The following is a 17,980-nucleotide window of genomic DNA, read 5'->3' on the forward strand; positions in this document are numbered from 1 at the left end:
ACAACACCTCTCTCAAGCTGTGCGCGTGCATTCAATCGCCCCCTCTTTCTACCCCCAGCCGCGAGCAGCACAGCGATTCTGCCTAGTGACTCGGCGTTCAGTGTGCACCGCTGTGGCCGCCACTCTACCGGCTTCTCCTTCCCCACTTCCCATCTTCCTTGACCGTTTCTTTTCCCGATGACGCTGAGGTCTTTTCATGTGTAATGACTGCGCGAATACGCCAGCCGCCCCCGCCCGTGCTCTTTCCCCCGCGCTGATCACTCCTTTCGCGCTCGTTTGCTTTCGCAGCCAATACGCGGACGCCCCTTCCCCCCTCTCGTTGGTGCTTGGAAGCGGGGAATTTCCGCTTCGCTCGTCTTGAAAACGCGCTGGTGCGTTCTCCTCTCTCTTTTGTGGCAGGCGGGCGGAGTGCGTGTGCGTACGTGTGTGTGTGTGTGCTTATCTGCTGCGCTTGTGGGAAATGAGCTTGTGCGACATGGACAGCAGCTGCCGAACAACGCCGGTTATTTGATATACGCGACTTGACGGTCAATGTTGGATACGCCGCGCCATCTTTTGCATAGGATGTGCCGCGTTTTCTTCATGTCGCTGCTCGAGCATCAGCTCGGGCCACCGGTTCGGGGCTGTGGGTGGGCTCGCGTCAGTTACCGCCCATCCACCCCCTTCCCTATCCCCATTCCTATTCACAGCTCGAACCACGTGATGCCGAAACGCTGTAAGGATGGGGCGGTCCAGCACTCCGCGGAGTGTCCACCCCCCACCCCATCTCCCTCTAGTACGTTTGCACCTATACACGCAGTGTCTTACCACCGCGCGGAGTAGCAAGGATCGGCGCCAGCGGCTGAATCGCACCTGGCCTCGACATCGGCTGAGGTGACGCTACGCACACGGTTGCGGCGAAGGCTCCTCTCTTCCCCTCCTCTACTCTTTCCTCTCTCTGCGTCCCCAACCATCTTTCCCCCCTCCCCCCTCACGTTGGTGACAGAATATCGATATCCCATCACAGAACCCCCTCCCCTCTTCCCTCCCTCGCGTCTCCACTGTGTCTCGCCGCCGTATCGAGCGCCTCCACGACGGCCGCCTTCCCCCTTTTTGCTTAATTTGCTTCGCCGCCCACTGCGATTCGCTCTGTCGATCATCTGACCCCCTCCCCTCCCCTCCCTGCAGCTCACCATTCCGCTCAAAACGTCTCTGTGCTGGGCTGCGTGTGCCCACAACTCTTTCCCCTTTTTTTCGTCCCCCCACTGCCGTCGCTCTCCATGGCACTCTCACTGCACTCGCGCGCGGCGGCGCTGGCGCTGCCCATGACTGTCACCATGCTCGTTGGCTGCATCTTGTCCTTCGGTCCCGCGGCGGTGATGGCCTCCGGCAGCGATCTGCCCAAACCCAGCTGGAGCCGCACCTGCATCTCCCCATATGAGGTGTGCTCCACCATTCAGGTGTATCAGTACTGGGAGGAGAAGAAAGGCCAGTTGGGCTTCACGGTGGATGCACTGATGGAGGACCCGAATGCGAAGAACATACTCACGGTGTGGATGCTGGCCGATGACCCGGACATCAGCGTCGCAAAGGACATCTTCCGTGAGGGCATTAATGTCGTTCTCGTTCATCCGCGTGGCTCAAAGCAAACGCCATCGTACGTGAGGTGCGCCAATACGTCGAACCCCCACAACGGACAGTGTTGGATGTCCGCGGAGTGTGCGGCCGAGCTGGCAGCGGCAGCAAGCACCACTGGCAGTCCCCTCAACATCTCTCACTACACGGCGGCCCAGGTGGCGCACGACCTCGACTGGCTACTGCGCACCCTCGGCGAAGGACGGCCCAATGTGGTGTTGGCCCAGGGCTTGAGCAGCTTGTTCGCCCTCCGTCTCTTGCAGTATCACCATGACACCAAGGCAGCCATGGTGCTCTTGGACTACGCACACCCGTTCATATTCGACGCGTACGACTACTTCGGCGGCGGTGGCATGGACGCTGCCTTGCAGCACATCCTTGCCATGTGCGATGACCAGGCAGCGTGCGTGGGACGACTGGGCGCCACAGCGGGGGCGTGGAACCGTCTTCTGACGATCATGACTATGGCGAAAGAGGGCAAGCTTTCGTGCGCATCACGGCTTAAGTGGTCATCCGGCAAAGGTGATGCCATCTCCTTTGCGGATCAACTGCGTGCGGTGCTGGCTCTCATGCTGCGGTACCCCGTCTACCCCTTCATCGCAAGCAAGGCGGATCTGCTGAGCTTGATCCCGTCGTTGCTTTACAGGGTACAGCGCTGCAGTGACAAGGATGTTGCGGCGCTGAACAGACTCTTCGAGTACCTGAGCGGCTCCAAGAACTATGAATGCCCTGAAAGCGTTGGCGTGCAGATGTACTGGCTCATCAACGACCTCCTCCAGGTGGCTCTGCCGGGCAGCATCGACTCGTTTCGAAGCAGCGCGGCGGCAAAGCACGTGGTCCTGCCTGACCTTGCCTCCCTCTCGTCTCTGCATGCTGCCGCCACGAAGTTCCCGCTTTTCTCGCGCGAGCTCACGCCGCGCAGGCTCCCGGTGAATGCCACGCAGCAGATCCTCCTCATCACCGCCGACGTCGACGCGCTGCTGCCCGAGGGCGCGGCCAGTCAGGTCGCCATCGCCTTCCACCAACTCGGGGAATCGGTGCAGCTGCGCCAGCGGAGAGGTGTTATGAACAATCCTGCCGCGATGCTCACGCCGTGCCTCGTGAACAACCTCAAGATGCTCAAGGATCATGGTAAGTGGGCGGATGCGGCTCACTGCACGCTGGATGCCGCCCACAAGATCGACTTCATCAACGGAGCCACTGAGGCTTACTACGGCACAGCCGACGCCTGGGACTTCGACAAGCCAAACGCCGACGATACAAGCGGCAACCGTGGTGGCGACGACAGTGACGGTAAGAGCAGCTGGCGAGTCGCGTGGCGCCTCATTGCCCACATATTGCTCGCGCTGATAGTGCTCAGTGGCATCGCTGCCGGCAGTTACTTCGCCTATGAGCGCCTCAGGGCGAGCGGCTCTTTCCGCTACAGCCGCGTCAGCGACAACTTTTACGAAAATCTTCACCAGTAGAAGAGGATGGATGAGGACGCATCTTTCTATACCACTCGCGCCTCTGCGCGCGCGCATGCGTGCTTGTGCGCCGTCTTTTTTCCTATTTCTCTCCCTCCTCTCTCTTTATATTTCCTGCAGTTTGGCTTCTGTTTCCACGCGAACGTGCCAAACGGACCCCCCCTGCCCATCGCTGGTATCACTTCATATGTGTCTCCCGTGATGTGTAATGAATTGTGGGATCGTCTCTTGTGGGCGACACAGTGCCTTGGCGACACAAAGGCATAATAAAAGGTGAGCATCGCACCCGTATGCGGATGTGCGGTGCTCTTCGGACTGTGCGAGCCTGTAGACGACTAGGCATGCGCATGTGGAGAGAGAGAGCCACACCAGGGGCTGACTGCTCTGGGCTCACCTCTTTTCCGCGTGCTGAGGTGATGGCGCTGCTCATCACCTCTTCTTTGTCGCTCTCATTGGGCTATTCTTCGTCTTCGCGACGGTTGCCAATGTGGGGAGGGGGGCCAGCAAGACGATGGAGCTGCGCGCGCTCACGCCCCCCCATCCTTTCGGCCGACCATGCTGCTTGGCGTTGCCGCCGACTCCTTTCTACAAAAGCGCGTCCAGTAAAGTAAACGTATTTCCTCTGCTCCTCCCCCTTTCCTGTCTCACTGCCGTGTGATTGTCCTGTTGGCTCCGCTATGCGCTGTCAACTGTCCAAATGGCGCGAACCCATGGCGCATACACGGGCCTTCTCCCACATGCAAGCATTTCTGTGCCTTTAAGTGCACAGCGGTCTTGCTGCTCGCTCGCTCTCGCTCTCTCTCTCCATCTTTTGTTGCTAGTCGTCCTGCGGAGAAAGGCCCTTGTGCACTGTGGAGATCACCTGCCGCCCGTCTGGAGGCTGTTCAGTGCCTCCCCAAGTGCGTTCTTCTCCTCCTGATACCAGCGGCATCGGAGACGAAACATCTACGCTCGTGCGTCGTCTCACTCACCGGTGCGCGTCTTCTACCCCAGCCACGCGGTGGCCGGCTCCGCCGCAGCTGCCGCCCGTATCTTGATGAGCGACGCATCTGACAACGGTGAGGGTCAAGCTGCGAATTCTTCGCAGCCACCGGCACTGAAGCAGCCGGCCGCGGTTTCCATTGCTTCCATTGCGTCAGTTGCCTCTGCCGGCTCCAACGGTGTCCATAGTGTGACTCCGGGCCGTACGCAGAGCACGGCTTCTCCCAAGATCGCACAGGCGTCGCACGCCAATGCTGGCGTATTCCCAGAGGGTACCAATGCATGGCCTGCAGAGGCGGACGCCACCGTTGATCACGGACAGCACGACGCTGTGGCGCCATCTTTACTCCTTTCGCATCCCGTCCCAGCTTCGCAAGACCCTTCTCCCAAGCAGCAGTCGTATGCTTCGTCTACTCACCGGCCATCAACACGGCGCAACAGTGCCGCTGCCATTCGTGACGGACCTGCTACCACCCGGCCTCCCCTGCAGGATGTGGGCTCATCGGCACGCGTGTCCACCAGTGACATTGCGAAGTGGCAGGAGCGCCGAGAGTACCAGACGCTTCAGCGAGATATGCGTAGGCTCCTTGCTGCCCTGGATAGCACACTGCCCACCGACTGGGCAACGCAAGCTTCGCTGCTGGGGCAGCTCCTGGTGTGCTTGAAGCACTACAAAGGGGTCATTGCAGCGGTGGAGCTGCCAGATGGGCTGCACTTCGCTAAGGCCCTCTCTCGAACTCTCAGCCCACTGAGCGTTGTTGGTGTGCAGCGCAAGGCATTAGAGGTGGTGCAGTGCTATCTCAACTACGCGAATTCAGCGTATCCGATGACGAAGGACCTGCCGTTTGTGCTCCCGGGGCTGCTCGAGCTGTTGCCGCAAGCCTCTATGCAGGTAAAGGGGGACGTGCTCGAGCTCATCGACTGTGGTGTTGTGCGACGTCTGCCTGCATCGGCACTGCGCGCGTGCGCACAAGGGCTTCTGACAGCCCTCCTTAGTTGCCTGGAGGAGTCTGAAACAAGCCCCATTCACCGACGTGCAATGGCCCTGCTGGAGTACATGCAAACAACGCTTGCGTGCCACACTCCTGCCTCATCATCGTCCTCCGTGAGCCGACACGGCGGGTCAGCAGAGCTGCTTGGCGGGCAGGTGCTGCCCGCGCACACCTGGGTGCTGATCCGAGACGCCTCGGCGCTGCGCTCTCCTGCGCTGAGCTTTATGAAGGCGCTCATTACACAGGGCAGCGGCCTGGCGTCTGGCGCTGCCGCCGGCTCTGCTGATGGGGCTGCAGAGGGTGGGTGGGCGTCGCTGGCGGATACATCGGCGGCAGCATCTGCATTGCCAGACTGGGTTGGTGGCGATGCTGCGACGATGGCGTCGGCGTTACTGAACTGCCTGCAGGACATACACGAAAAGACCCATCGCTTGGCACTCGACGTCCTCCTTGTGGTGTGTCCGCTGACATCGGTTGATCGTGACTACGCGACTGCCACCCACACTCCCCCGGCAGCGCTTTCTGACGGCATCACGAACATGCCGACTAGTGGCTCTGCCGGCGCTCTGCCGTTGTTGTGGTGCAGCAGTGGCGCCATCGTTCCTTTTGAGATGAAGGCCCTCCTTGTTGCGGCTGCCGTGCAGCTGCTTGGCACGCGGTATGGAACGCCGGGTGTGGCGCGGCGCATCTTTCAGTGGCTCACCGTCGACCCCACCGCCAAGGAACGACCAGGCACGGGCGACGAGACCTCACCCGGCGTGCGTGATGGCGGGCACCTCCGCAACACCCTCAGCGCCTCTGCCGCTCCTTCCTGTATGCCGTACGTAAAGGACGTCACCTCCTACATTGTGTCGCACGGGTTCAACATGGTTGTCGATCACTGGCAAGCGCGCTGGGCCGGAAGCAAAGGTGGGAATGTGCCTGCGCAGCAGTCGACAGCGTACGTGCCAGCCGTGCTTTCTGCCCTGGATCACAGTGCTCTTCAGGCGATCCGCGCAGCCACTGCGCCGCGCCTGGCGAGCGCGTCGTCCGTGGCGGCCGCTTTGGGTGGTGGCGACGCAAACGGCAACTACGTCGCATTACCGAACGTGTCGATGAGCGTGCAAGTTGCTGCACTGTGGCTGCGAGCGATCCTGGTGCTCTTCCGCTATCAGAACCGCTGCACGCAGCGAGGCGCGGAAGCACCGCTGCTGAGTCCAGTCACGGGGGCCCCTTCGACCTATGCCGACCCCGAGGAGTCCGATGAGACAGACTGCGCGCCGTTTCTCGTGCACTTGGCGCCTCTTCTGCTGCCGTCGCTGAACCGCTTGATTTCTGGGGTGCGCTCTGTCATGGATGGTGTGTCGGACGGCGTCTTTGCCGGCGCTGCGGCTGAGATGTGGACGGCGGAGGTTCATGAGCTCTTGCGTGTGCTGCCATGGGGCTCGTTTGTACAGCGCGACACGTTCGTGCTGCAGACCATTGAGGAGTTGCTGCAGCCTGTACTACACCCTTGCACCCCCGTTGCCGAGGAGGGTGATGAGGCCACTTGCCCTGCCGCGCCCCCCGTGTCTGCGGAGGCCGAGGTGGCTACCGTTACTCAAGCTCAGCAGCGCATCTCCGCCCAGATGGAGAGTCTTTACGAAGCGGCCGAAACGTTGGAGTGCGTCTTGGTGAGTGCGACAGTGGATCATCCGGTGCCGGCGCAGGAGTACGTGCGGGCGTCGCTGCGGTGGTCAGAGAAGGCTGCGCAGCTGCTGAGTGAAGTGCTGAAAGCGTTGGAGGTGCTGATGCACGCTGCTGGCACCGCGGCAGGAGCTGCAACGGCACCGCAGTGGCCCTTAGCGAGCCCACGCTTGCTAGTTCCGCTGCTGCTGTCCACTGCTAGCGGGCTGCTTCGGCTACTTGGGCAGCGCATGGAGCAGTTGATGGAGCCGATGCTGAGCAGTGTCTTGGCCACCGCGAGTGCGTCTGGCACGCCGTCGGTAGTGACCGTCGACTTTTTTGCTTCGTTTCTCACTGATGCGGACGCGTGCGTGCTGCGACACATCCGCAGCGCCACCACTGCGCTGACGGCGGCCGCTCTTGGCGCGCTTGGCAGCAACAACAGCGGGGACGTACCGGGCACCGAGGGTGATGTAGCAGTTCCTACCGTTGCGCTATCCTGCTTCCCAGAGCACGCGCCAGAGCTGCAGAAGCTACTGGCTCGCATGCACCACAGCACGCTGCGCTTCACCTCTTTGGTTACACAGCTGCACCTCCGCTGCCACCAGCAAGCGGTTTCTGGCGTCGTGTTGAACTCCGCGTCTGACGACGGTAGCGGCTCGCAAGAGCGTGAGTTGGCAACGCAGACAGCAGTGTGGCTCGAGTCGTTGTGCAATGGCGCCGCCGTGGCTGCTTCGGCTGGCTTAGCCTTTTTCTTCTCGCGCGCAGTGCGGCTACTCCTGGACGCGCTTCAGCGTGCGCGTGGATGTCTGCTGCCCAGGGTGGTTTACAACATGCTGGAGCCGCTCTGCCCAACCGCAGGTGGGATCACAGAAGGCGTGGCTTTCGCCGACGCCTACTGTCTCTCTCCGGTCGTTCACTGCCTCTGGGAGGGATGCGCCGGTGACGACGTAGTGAGGGGCGCGGCGCTGCAGACAGTGCCATCGGGCGCCGTGGCAGCGGCGGATCAGTACACAGACATGGTCTACATGTGCAGAACGTCGTTGTTGATGCTCATCGCTGTCTCGCCGGCGTGCTCGCGATGCCTCGACACATTCCTGCTCGAGACGCCAGCAGACCTTGCCGTTCCTCGCCTTGTCTGTCTGCAGCGGGAGCTGTTGGAGATGCGAACGCAGCAGCGTCTCTTACAAAGCTTATCCGGCACCGCTCCTCCGCTAACAACCCAAGTTGAGCTTCAGGAGCCCGGTGTGCTGTTTCTGGGGTACGTGACAACCCTTGACTGCCTCCTGCACGTCCCTAGCGGCGTCCTTGTGCACGGCGGCTGGATAGAAGAGTCGACACGCCAGCTGGCACGCGCGTACGTCAGCCATGCCGCTGCGCGGGATTTGAGCAGCCTCTTGCTGCCTCTCTGCTTCTCGTTCCTATGCCCGCTGGTGGCAGAGCCGGCGTCTGCCAGTTCCGCTCGTGGCGAGTCAAAGTATGGGAGGAACGCGATGGGCACCGTCCCCGCTGCTGCCTCGTCTCTGGCGCACACTGCTGGCAGCCCGGCGTTGTCCACGGTCCCGCTGACGGTGCTGCTGCCCGCCGCCACTGTTGCACCGACGACAGACGCTACGGGCCCTACACCGTATGCGAGATCCAAGTGGTCGAAGGGCGTCAGAGGCGCTTCGACAGATACCGGCCTCGGCGCGGTATCCCGCGTGTACCGCTGCCTCGAGGCAGCGGAGCTGGTACGCTACGTGCTTGCTCTCCTGCAATTACCCACCGCGGTGGAGTGGGTGCGGGAATCAATGGAGACACCCACCCCAAACTCATTGCGAGTGCTGCTGCGCGCGCTGGAGGTGCAGTCGTTTGTGCCGTCGGATGAAGTCGAGGATACATCTCCGTCGTTGCCTCCGGCCTCGCCAGCGTCGGCGCCGGCACGTGAAGGGGCCACAGAGACTCTTTTTTCTGCGACAGCGTTGCTGCTGCTGAGCCTTGCGCGCCATGCGCTACTTTCAGTGCACGCTGCACATATGTGCCGGAAAAATACGCTGAGCGGCCAACTGTGCTTACGCCGTCCAAGCGCCGGCCGCTCGTCGACCTCTCTGTTAGCGGAGGCGTCTGCAGCCGCGCTGCAGTCGCGCTGCTCCACGCTGCTCGACACTGTGGGGTGCTTGAACCGACTCTTGGAGGTGAGCCAAACTGGCCCGCGCATGCGACCGCACAGGACTGCGGTATACACGTGGCAGTTCACCGCGGCCCAACTTCTGCCACTGCTTCGGCTTGCCGTGCAGGCGAACCTGTACTCTGTGCAAGCTGTACTGCTCGACCACATACGTGGCGCTGTCCTCTACTTGGACGACGTAGGCGGCGCCGCAGCTCTACACAAGTTGCCAACACACCAGCCCGATGCGATGGACGGCGCTGTCGCATCACGGCATTGGCTGCCGCATCCGTTCCTAGAGCCCGGTGTTGCAGCCAACAAGTCCAATCCGTGCACCACCGGCTCGGTGGTGCCTCCATCCTCCAGTGCGGTTGATGCGCCTGTCGCCCACACCGGCAGCGGTACGTCAGTTCTCGATGACCTCAAGCGCGCCCCGCCCGCGTTGCTGTCGAACAAGTCGCTGTACGCCATGATGGGCGAAGTTGTTGAGCGCGTGCTGTGCCGTCAGGACGTAGCAGCGAGGCCTGGCAGCGAGGACGAGCCTGCTTACCCCTCCTCGCGGTGTCGACGGGAGGGGGAGGACACATTGGCTCTATGGCTGCGCTTCTACAGCGGCATCATGCCATACCTATATCGTGACCTCATTCCATCGGCGGAAATGGTGGTCGACGTGCTTCTCAGCGCACTCGAAGTGTTCGCAGGCGCCCGCGCTGGGGACGGCGAGGCGTTGGCGATGTGCTCCTTTAACAGCAGCGCATCTGCGCAGGCTCTCTGCTACGCGACCCTCGTTGATGTGGCACAATTCCTGTGCAACTTGGCGCGTGTCGCTGATGCCGAAAATTACGTGGTGGCCGTGCGGAAAAGGGAGTCGATGAGCTGGATCGCGAGCACCTTCACACAGGAGGACCCCGTGGCACAGGCGCAGAGCGCCACACTGTGGGACCGCTCCCCGGTACTCTCTCCACTACGCGGAGCGCTGCCTCGGCTCGTGGCGGCGGCGACGCGTTGCATTCGTGCCTGCGACACGGCCACTTCTGAGCCAGGCAAGATGGCGCAAGATGCCGTGTATGCTCTGTGGGCGGCGCAGACAGATGGAGATGAGAGGGCCGGGTGGCAGGCGACTACAGCAGAGCCGCTGCCGTCCAATGGGCCGCAGGCATACCTGCGTGAGCAAGCCAGGCGCCTACTGCGCTTGTTGAACCACGCCGCTGGCCCAGCGTTTCTGATGGCATTTCTGCGTGGCTGGTGCGACCAGTACGCCGTAAGCTCCGCGTGGTGGGTGTTTGAGGACAAGCAGCAGCGGGAACGACGCGTGGGCGCTCAAGCGGCGCGTCACACCGGAAAGCAATGCGCGCGTGACGCGGCAGCGTCCAGGGAGGGCGGCGGCGATGCGGGGGCGATCGCGAACGGCGAGGAGGGGCAAGTGACGGCGTTGCGAATGAAGCACGAAGCGCAGCTTGCCGCTTGCGTGCTGCTGGTGGATGTGGAGGTATCGATTCATGAGGTGACGGCAGTAGTTACCCCACTTGTGCGTACCGCGAGTGAGAAGGAGCTGCACGCAGGGCGGGCGCGGCCGCGGCCGCAACAAGCTCCCGACTCTACGGGCAGGGCCGGCGGCGCTTCAGCGGTGTCAGCGGTGGCGCTCTCTGCGCTGCACCCCTCGCCTGCGGCAGAGGTGCTTTTCTTCGTGGATCAGCTCTTAGAGGGCCACTGCGCCGAGCGGCCGGGTGAGCTCGCAGAGAAGGATGCGGAAGCGGTGCTGGCGGCTCTGGCGGATATCGTGTCGCAGCGTTCACCGGATACGCTGACCTTTCGTTGTCTCTTCCATTTATTGTACTGCATCGTGGCGTACGCTAAGGACGAAGAGGTCGGGGCCCAGACACCGCGGGGCGGAGGGAGGGACCGAAGGCGGCGGCAGTCTGGAGCTTCCGTCAGCACCGCGGCCGTACCGATCACCGTGCCAGGAGTCTACCGTAACAGCAACTTCTCCTTCGTGCTCTGCCGCTTGCTGGAGGGCTTCCATGCTCATTCGTCAGCTGCACTGTGTAGCAGCACACTATTGTCTATGCAGCTCCTCTCCCAGACACTGAGCTCGGTGCTGCCATCCCCACTTGCTATGGTCGACAACGCCGGCCGCGTGGTGGATGCGGCGACGCATATGCTGCAACGAGCCCTCTTACCCTTGTTGCGCCGCGGCATCGCTTCCGCCTCGGAAGCGGAGATTGTGCTGGGCGCGCCGCTGGTGTGCGCGTCTCTGCGTGTTTTGCGGGCACTTGTTGCGGGCTTCGCGCCGGATCTCACGTTTGAGCGTCGAGCGCAGCGCGACACGCTGTCGCTGGTGTTCTCGGAGCACTTCTTCCGCTACAGCCGCAGCGCTCTGCACGAGTGGGCGCTGCTGCTTCGCCAGTGGAGTGGCCTGGATCCGGGGTTTCACAGCCTCATGTGTGAGCGCATGGTGCCATCGCCAGGGCGGTTCTCGGCAATGATGATGTCGCGTGAGGCAGAGGCGCTGCTGTGGCAGCGGTCACTATGGACCTTGGGCTTCTACACATATGCCATGCACCTCAGCGAGCCTTCTATGACCATCGTGAGCAATGGAGCGACGGCAGGCGGCAGTGCTGGTACATCGGGTGCCACGCTGAGCGTTTCGTCGGCACGTCACGCGGAGCTGGCGCATCTCCTACGGGAGCAGTTGACGTACACCTTCCAGCACTTCTCATCTGCCGCTAGCCCCACCGTCGCCCAGCTTCAGCGCAAGGAGCTGTTCCTGCAGCCGGTGCGCGCTGCATTGCTCACCTTCCGCGTTGTCCTGCTCTGCAGTCTTCGTGAGTCTCTCGTGGCGTCGCTGTGGCCGATGGTCCTGCCCGAGCTGTACCGTGTGCTTTCCATGCAGTTGACCGGGTGCGGCCACAGTGCTGAAAAAGGCGTCTCGTCGCCATCTCAGCCGTCTCTTGCCGAATGGGGTGTGCTGCGTGAGATCGCGGCAACACAGATGGAGGCATTGAAGGTACTAGACACTGACTACACTCTGTATCCAGCACACGCCCTCGCTTTCCGCTGGCTATTCACCAACGACACGGCGCTGGCGAGCCTCACAGCACTGCAGAGGAGGCAGACTGCCGTGGTGAAGGGTGACTTGCCAATTAAGGATGCAGCTAGGCGCCATCCAGCCGTGAGTCATCTAGAAGTGCTACACCTCCTGCAGGCATCGCCGCCAAGCGTGGCTGAGCACCTTAACGCAACCGCCGTCGTGAACGGCGTTCACGAGCCCCGTGCAGCGGCAGACGGGCCACACTGCGATACCTGGTTGGCTGCTCCCCTTTCCTCTCTCCCCCGCGCATGGCCAGCGTGTGTGCGACCGTCCAGTGCAGACAAGGGGTTAAGGCGCCCCTTGTATAACATTCCGTCTTCGCATTATCAGCGCCTGGATGGGGTTTACCGCGCTGCGCAGGCCTTCACGCTGCTCTTGCAGCGGCTGAACACGCACGCTCTACACACACATGAGGCGGCGCCGATGCAGCAATACGAAGCGGCTCTGGCGACCTTGTGCGCCGCCGTGAGTACGGCCGTCGGCATGCACAACGAAGTGGACATGGCGTACATGTATGATCTTCTGGAGGCCGATATGACGAGCACCGATCCAGACACAATGCTGTAGCGTTAGGCCATTGAACGCGTGGGGCTGTTTAAGGCGCTCTCTTCCCAGAGTAAGGTGTCGCCGTATGAAGGGCGTCTAGTAGCGGTAGTTGTTCGGTGGCCTTCCTCTCTCTCTTCCGCTCTCTCTTGTCATAGCCACACGCTGCGGTTGCTGCCAACACCACGAGTGAACCTTTTTTCTGTTGTGTGATCGTGCCCCCGGACTTGCGCCTGTGCGGTTTTATGCAGCAGCCACGCCTTATCTGACCGTTTAGGTGCGTTTGCTGCTTCGTCCACGTATTCTGCGCGACGCGGCCTTCCCCCCTCCCCCACATCCCTGCCAAGTGCGGTGCAAATATCGACGAACTCTTAAAGTTGCTCCGTGGCACAGGCAGCAACCGAAGGTGCAGCCAATAGCACCCCCCCACACCAAGCGCTGCTCTTGTACATCATCCCGTACCTCGCATTCCTCCCCGCCTCTCTCCTCCTCTCTTTCTTGCTCCCGTGCGCCTGGTGCTTAACTGGCGGCCGTGACGTTCGGGCCTTCGCTTCCTGCTGTCTTCCTTCCCCGGTATGCCGGAGGGAGGAGGAGGGGGGGGTTGCGCGTGCTACAGGGCGGAGGCGAAGGCGTGAAGGAGGTGCGGCGCCCAGGCTCCTCAAATTTGGCGGCCGTGTCGTGGATGCGGCCTTTCGTGAGGGTTGCTTGTGGGAGTGGTTTGGTATAGCGCTCTCCTCCCCCTTCCCCTTCTGCCTCTGGGCTTCTCTGCGCATAACCGCTCGTCCTGTCATTCTCCGAGACTTACGACCACTCTCTTTTGCGAAAGCGGTGCGCACTAGAGTGCTCGCCGGCCCTCCCTCCAGGGGTGCGCGCGTGTCTCCCTCTCTCTCTGTCTCTACAAATATGGCATGTCTTCGCTTTCCTCGCGGCCGTGCCCTTCTTGTTCGTAGGCGGCACTGATCGACCACTCTGCGGATGCGATCGGTGCCGACGAACAGACGCTTCCTGTCCAACGTGCCCATCCTCTGCCACATGATGTATGCGCGCGACCCCACTCTGTCCCCTTGACCACCATCGCCACCAAGGCCTGCCACAGGCCCCATCACGCAGCGCAACGTGGCGGTAGTAGACGCGCGCTACAGCCATGCGCCGACGTGCCTGTGTGAGCTCTTGGGCCCTGCACACATACACACACACACGCGGCTCGCTGTCCGACTCACAGCCGCTCTCCCCACGCCGGTCGCCACCGCACGGGCCGGCTGAGATGCGCACGAGATACCCCGACACTTCGGCTGCCGTAAGGGTGATGCACGCGTGCTCACTGCCGCGGGCCGCTCCCACGCAACGCCATACAGGACCCGCCCGCCGACCTGAGCAGCGATGAGCCGCTCTCAGCGCCCCCCCCCGCACGTCGTGGGTGGTGTCAGGCCCTGTCGCCGCCGGGGGTGGTTTTGGCGTGAGCGGCAATAGGGGGTGGGGTGGGGCTGCGTGGCTGCCCCACGAACAGGGCCGGAGCCGGCGGGCGCCGGGGATGCGGCGCACGGAGGTGTGCTTTTACGCCGCCGCTGTTGAGAGAGTGTCAGAGTGAGTGATGCGAGTGAAACATGAAAGGGGAAGTGTGGTCTCTGGGGCTTCTTCCATAGCCAATAACGGTCGAATGAGCGTCTGTGCCGTTCGCAAAGGACTGAGAGCTGCGGGTGGATGGGCAACTGTGCACGGGCGTCACGAGGGAATCGGCTCGCCCCTGCCTCCCTCCCCACCTTACCATGTCTTTCGGCGTTCTCTATTCACTCACCCTCGTGGAGCAAGCGCGACTCTGCACCCGAGCCCCGCTGCTGTGCGCTCATGTGTTCTTCTCTTTGGCTCCAACGTCTTTTTATTTTCTTGTGGTGCTTGCATGCACAGTGTGACTGCTGGCTCACGGCGACACACCCGCTTTCAGAGTGAGCGAGTCGTTGAATGGGCGGCCTGAACGCATAGCTCATCTTCCGCGTGGACAGCCCATCAGCACGAGACAGGGAGACGGTGATCGTCGTCGTCCTCAGGACACCTTTCGCTGATTTATCGACTCGGTGGGGTAGACGCTTCACCGTAGAGACTCACTTCTCCCCCGCCCCGCCGTGCCGCTTTCCTCAGCTCTTGTCACCATTTTAGACCCTTGCTGCGGAGCACCTGGCGCATAGATCGGCACCAACGTACACAATACAAGATTCAACGACCGCCGTCGCTGCGGTGGCTAGCACTTTCAGCTCACTGATTCCTGGGCCGAAAGGCGGTGCTTGACGGAAACTGTGTGTGCCACCAAAGCACCGTCCAGAGAGAGAGCGGGGTAGTCGTGGCACCAGCTTCCGCGTTTTTCGGAGATAGTCATGGAAGAGCTGCTCGCGGCTCAGCTAGCTGAGCTGCGGGAGGAGCAGGAGCGGCTTGAGAAGCAGCTGGGGCACACCGTGCTCGGTGTGCCTCTAGGAACGCGTGTCGCTTGCAGCGCGACGGCCGCAACTGAAATGCATGCGGAATCGCGCCGCTGCGTGCGTGAGCTCAGCTCACACGAGGCGAGCAGTGCCACCACCGCTGTGGCAGGGGCTGCCGCCTCCACAGCTCACAACGTAGATGGCCACACACGAGAGTCACCCGAGCGCCAAAATGAGGCAGACTTGGGAAGGAGCACCCCACCACCGCCGGCAACCACTGAAGGGGCTGCGCACGTGAAGAAGACCTGTCAGGAGCGCCTAGGCGAGCTCGAGTCCCTCAAGCGCAAGTACGAGGCGTATGCGCGGAAGGCCATGAATGAGTACTTCAGCGCCGTGGGCGACTACCAGGGCTACAAGGAGCGTCGCGAGAAATCGATACGACATGTAAAGCCGTTTACGTTCGAGTCCCGTGAGCTGGTTAAGCCGCCGCGCATCCGAGAGCAGCGCGCAGAGGCGGACCAGCGAGCGCGAGACGCGCCTGCGACGGAATACCATCAACGACCTTACAAGGCGACACCTGTGCCACCATCTACCTTCATGAACAAGTATGAGCTGATGGTCGAGGAGTGGTGCCAGCGCAAAGCTGCGATCGAGATGATGTCGCGCGAGCGGGCTCGCATTGCCAAGGAAGATGCTGCCTTCGTTCGACTATCCGCACAAGGGCTGCGCAGCACGCGGGAGGAGCTGATGGGTGTCATTTATGGGCCCGATGGGAAGCCTGTCGCACGCAACGAGCTGCGGCGACGTGCCCAAAGTGTAGACTGCACCGCAGACCGGCGCAAGGATGCCGGTGCACCTCTACATGACGCACCCATTGAGGTGTTCATGCGACTGTGGCCGGCTATAAGCGATCACGAGCGGCTGCGGCGCCAGCGAATCAAGTTCCTCGCAAGCCTTCGCAGGTCCGAGGTGGATGCGGAAGTGCGCAAAGCAATGCCGCTGCTGACGAGCCCTTCCCCAGCTCGCTGCTACACCACGGACAGGCTGGCTGGGATGGACATAAATGCTTTACTGGCCGCTGCGAGCAGCGGAAATGCTGGAGCAGCATCACCCTTGTACGGGGTCGGCCAGGCCGTACTGCCCTTGAAGCCACATCCACTTCCAGTCGCGGAAGCAGGAGCACCGGCAGCTGCGCCGTTGCCATCCACCGTTGCGCCGCCACTCGCGGCTGGCGGTGCTTCCCCAGCGCTCAGAGCGGGACATTTTTCAGCTCCTCCTGCTCCAACACCTCAGCTTCCCGCCTGCGCCGAAACGGCGGCGCCACCGTCGGTGCCACCTTCTTCGGTTGCCGTTGTGGAGACGCCTTCAGGTGCTTCGGCGCCGCTTCCCCTGCCGCTTGCGCCCGCTGGGCCTCTTGCGGCACCCCCTCCCCCTCTTATGACTAGCAGCGCTGTGCCACCGCCAGCTGCCGCCGTGCCGTTGCCCGTAACGACCGCCCCTGTCGCTGCATCTGTCTCCGCAGGCACCGTAGGCGCCGCGGCGAGGTTGAAGGCAGCGAGGGAGAGCGCGCAGCGAGGTAGGGAGGCAACGTTGCGCCGTTACAATCCGCATCTGACATTCAAGCCGAATGTGCAGCCAGGTGTGCCAAATTTCGAAGCACTCTGGGCGCAGGATAAGCTGGCACTTGCGGAGAAGAAGCGGCAGTACCAGACGACGGTGCCGGAACCGTTTGCGTTGACAGCTAGCGCTCGGGACACCAAAATTGTGGGGCGTCGGGCAGCGCGCAGCGCCTCTGCGCTCGGGCCGCCGCGCCGCCATCGCTCGCTTCCTCGCAGCAAGAGACAGAAGGAGACAGGCACGCCGCCGATGCCAGCGACGGCCGCGGCGGAGCTTCCTTCGTCGCGCAGCGGCGCTCCTCGCGGTACCCGGGCTCACGCTCTGCGGACGCAGGCGATCTACTCGCACTATGTCCAACAGTCAGAGGAGCGCAGTTCTACGGTGGAAGGCGATGCAGAGTACTGGAAGGCAGTGGCACAGCGACAGCGCGAGGTGCGGAAGCGGTTGTCTGCGTACCTGATCGACCAACGCGCCGAGCACGAGCGGGCAATTCGAGAGAAAGTGCGGGCACTGCGTGCTGCGATGCGGGAGAACGAAGAGGCGGCCATGAAGCGGCTGGCGGAGATGAAACAGAAGGTGGCCGAGATGCCTCCGGTCTTTGCAGAGCCGCTGCACCTGAATGAGCAATCGAAAGCACGCGTGGAGGCGGAGAAGAGTATTTTGAAGTCGCTGAAGGAGGCTGGACTCGACGGTGCCACCATCAAGCGCATCCTCGCCTCCTCACCAGTCGCTTCAGCAGATGCCGTGGCAGACGTGGTCGGTGCTGGAATAGCGGGCGCAAGCGGTAGCGAGGACAATGGTGTGCCGCCGAAGGCGGCCGGCGAAGAGGACTCGAAGCCTACGGAAGCGCAGCCCATCGCGGCTGCAAACAGCCCTGCCAGCGATCCCTTGAAGGCCCCGAAGCATGAAGCCAGCGACAGCAGCAGCAGTACAAGCAGCAGCACAAGCAGTACAAGCAGCAGCAACAAGTCTCCGCCTGGCAGCACCGTGGCTAAGGGATCCTCTCGTCAGTCCATCTCGTCGCTCCCCGTGCCGGTGCCGAAGCCGGGTGCAGGGGTCAAGCAGGACACCTCTGCGTACAGCGATGACAGCTTTGAGTCTTCTGATAGTGACTAGGCGCAGCGAGGACCTCCCTATCCTTCCTCTGCCCTTGCCCTTCCTCCCCTCCCCTCGATGTGGAGTATCGCCCGCTTGATGTGTGTGTATGTGTGTGTGTGTGGGGGGCTCACGCATGCATACGTGTTGCATCTCGTGCGCAGAATTGTGGTGACGTTTGCGTTGTCCCTTCTCCATTTTTCGTTGTTTCCATTCATAGACAGCCATGCGGGATGCCGGCGCGTTGGCGCTTCTCAGGACACCTGCACGCGTTTAGATGTGTCGTAACGGCCACGCTAGGTCGACGGCCTGCCCTACCATACACCATGAGAGGGATGAGGGGCGTGCATGGGCCGAGGCGCCCCCCCACTCTGCACCGA

The 17,980-nt window shown here is 62.2% G+C and overlaps 3 protein-coding genes across 3 annotated transcripts; all 3 read left to right on the top strand.

Moving 5' to 3' along the window:
* Nucleotides 1–1,259: 1,259 nt before the first annotated feature.
* LSCM1_02002 (uncharacterized protein) lies at nt 1,260–3,080 on the top strand (the record flags this gene model as incomplete). Its single annotated transcript, XM_067319597.1, has 1 exon — nt 1,260–3,080. The coding sequence occupies one exon, from the start codon at nt 1,260–1,262 to the stop codon at nt 3,078–3,080; it is 1,821 nt and encodes a 606-aa protein (XP_067176146.1).
* A 1,036-nt stretch (nt 3,081–4,116) lies between these two features.
* On the top strand, nt 4,117–12,501 carry LSCM1_02003 (uncharacterized protein; the record flags this gene model as incomplete). Its single annotated transcript, XM_067319598.1, has 1 exon — nt 4,117–12,501. One exon carries the CDS (start codon nt 4,117–4,119, stop codon nt 12,499–12,501), a length of 8,385 nt encoding a protein of 2,794 aa, XP_067176147.1.
* A 2,345-nt stretch (nt 12,502–14,846) lies between these two features.
* LSCM1_02004 (uncharacterized protein) lies at nt 14,847–17,621 on the top strand (the record flags this gene model as incomplete). Its single annotated transcript, XM_067319599.1, has 1 exon — nt 14,847–17,621. The coding sequence occupies one exon, from the start codon at nt 14,847–14,849 to the stop codon at nt 17,619–17,621; it is 2,775 nt and encodes a 924-aa protein (XP_067176148.1).
* Nucleotides 17,622–17,980: the final 359 nt, after the last annotated feature.

This window comes from Leishmania martiniquensis, chromosome 32 (assembly GCF_017916325.1).
Source record: "Leishmania martiniquensis isolate LSCM1 chromosome 32, whole genome shotgun sequence".
NCBI classification, from domain to species: domain Eukaryota; phylum Euglenozoa; class Kinetoplastea; order Trypanosomatida; family Trypanosomatidae; genus Leishmania; species Leishmania martiniquensis.